This window comes from Cariama cristata, unplaced genomic scaffold (assembly GCF_000690535.1).
Source record: "Cariama cristata isolate BGI_N322 unplaced genomic scaffold, ASM69053v1 scaffold13971, whole genome shotgun sequence".
NCBI lineage: Eukaryota > Metazoa > Chordata > Aves > Cariamiformes > Cariamidae > Cariama > Cariama cristata.
The window spans coordinates 69717-71937 of NW_009597613.1; the positions used below are offsets into that span (position 1 = coordinate 69717).

The following is a 2221-nucleotide window of genomic DNA, read 5'->3' on the forward strand; positions in this document are numbered from 1 at the left end:
ATATAGGAATGTTACATACTTAATCGTTTACTCAGGAATATATATGTACAAGCCAAGGAGGCTGTGGGTCAAGATAAAAATTTTTTAACTAGCTATCCGTAGGGTTTTAAAGCAACATTCTTCCATGGAATCCCCTCACTTCCAGCTGTCCTAACTGGTTATTTGAAATGTAAATGAGAAGATATTTCCCAGTTTGTGACCTGGGAAAGATGTTGCACTGACTTGTTTGATGCTTGACTTACGTAGGTCGAGTACCTCTCTGCAGTAAAAGCAAAACACAGGAGCATTTCTAGCATCCACGGGATTTTTTCAGCCCTCTTAAACTACATTTTTCCCAACCTTATTCCCAAAACCCACTCATTTTTGACAGTCAGCTTAAAGGAGACTTACCACACCAAGGGAGGGGAGTTTAATGCAGATAGTGGAAAAGTTTTGTAGGAACGCACAGATCAAATGACACAATACAGACAGCAGAAGGCAGTTTGATTAGAGTCTTCCACAAGAGAGAGTGCTTGTGGCGATGCTACACTCTTCTAGCAAGCAAAAAAACTGACTGACATTTAGTTCAGTCCAGTCAGCGTCACAGGTTGTGCCATAAAATCAGCCTCCACAGAATCAAGAGAGAGGTTCAAACCATTGCATTTCCAACCCTGAAAGACAGCCAGAATGTTTTTTACTGCTGCGTGCTTCATTGCAGCGAAGGAATGATTCCTCTGTTCAGCAGCAACAAGTTTCCATAATTAACGTTCATCCAGCCCTCCCTTACGCGTGAGAAACAAGGGTTCTCCTGCACGCACAGAGCCTTCTTGAACACTGCTTGGGTAGGTCTCACCGATCCAGACAGCGCTTCTGAGCTGCTTCTGAACACACATTCCTTAGAAGATTGATCACAGATCGTGGATCTGCGCTCTTCATAATAGCACTGCCAGATACAATCATATTTGCACCTGCCTGAAAGACATTAAACACCCACTCAATAACATGCAACAGATCCACTTAAAGAGTCTTCCTGCTGTAAAACACGTACGGCGGTAGTGAGTTCTAGGCTGGTGGGCAAACAAGTGCTATTTCTGGGCCACGGGTAACATACCTCTACCTACGACCACAAATCGAGTTCAGAAAAGACAGCTCTTCCCCAAAAAGGGAATTTCCTCATCGTGGCTCCTATTTACACAAACATATGAGAAACAACCGACTTCTCTAACTTAGGGAGGGCTTCAGTAGCCACTATTAAGAAAAAGGCACAAGATTAGACCTCAGGTAGATTTTTGGTATTAAGTGTGCTCTGCTGTTCCCTCTAAAAACTAACGGTCAAAACGCAATTCCTCCTAAGCTTTATTTTCCGAAGGATGATTAAGTCTCTTAGCACAGTGACTGAGAATGCTGCTCCGCTTCAGCCTCTTACCTCTGCGCACTTATGGATGGTATCGGGCCCAACCCCTCCGTCCACTTCAATATCCAACGAGGGAAACTGTGTCCTCAGCCACTGAACCTGAGAAACAGTAGAAAAAGGTTGGCACCGAGATCCACACTCGGCTGCTACAGTTAAGTATAGCTTCTTACATGCCCAGACAAGGTTTATTCACTTCATCACTACACTCCATACTAGTAATCGGCTTTAAGCTCAATAAATGAGAGAAGATAAACTTAGTTTACCTTTGGCATCATGTCTTCCATAAATTTCTGCCCTCCGAAGCCAGGTTCTACCGTCATCACCAATGCCATGTCTATCTGATTGGCCCAAGGTGCCAAGTGTTCAACTGTAGTGCCAGGCTTGATCGCCAAACCAACCTGCAGGAGAAGAAAGACGAACCCAAGTGCACCTTAGGGTGAGAGCAAGATTAGCGTGAGCTCAGGATAGCCTCCTAGGAAAATAATTATGTGTCTGTGTAAGTGCAGTAAGAACAGGCTGCTTTAAATAGAGATTCCTGAGTTTCTTAACTAAAACTGAAGACTGACTTCATGCAGAGAGCGTGTTAGGGCTGCACGTGCCAATCTCTGACCACCTGAAACGGCAACGACGGGTTTTTTCGATAGGTTTTTCGTTGCCAGGAACACAGCAGTTAAGTTAAGCCGAGCGCAGTGCGCTACTTGAAGCCTACGCTCCCCTCACCTTCATCCCATTCTCCCGAATGTCTTTTATCAAGGCCCCCGGATTGTCTGTAGCTTCTAGATGAAAGGTGTACTGGTTTGCGCCAGCGACAGCCATTGGTTTCACCCA

The 2221-nt window shown here is 44.8% G+C and overlaps 1 protein-coding gene across 1 annotated transcript; it reads right to left on the bottom strand.

The window, feature by feature from the left end:
* Positions 1-403: 403 nt before the first annotated feature.
* Positions 404-2218, bottom strand: RPE (ribulose-5-phosphate-3-epimerase; the record flags this gene model as incomplete). The annotated part of the gene is made up of 4 exons (XM_009708965.1): positions 404-951; positions 1406-1492; positions 1657-1791; positions 2114-2218. Coding segments are annotated over 4 exons (450 nt in total), but the record flags the coding sequence as incomplete, so codon positions are not given.
* Positions 2219-2221: the final 3 nt, after the last annotated feature.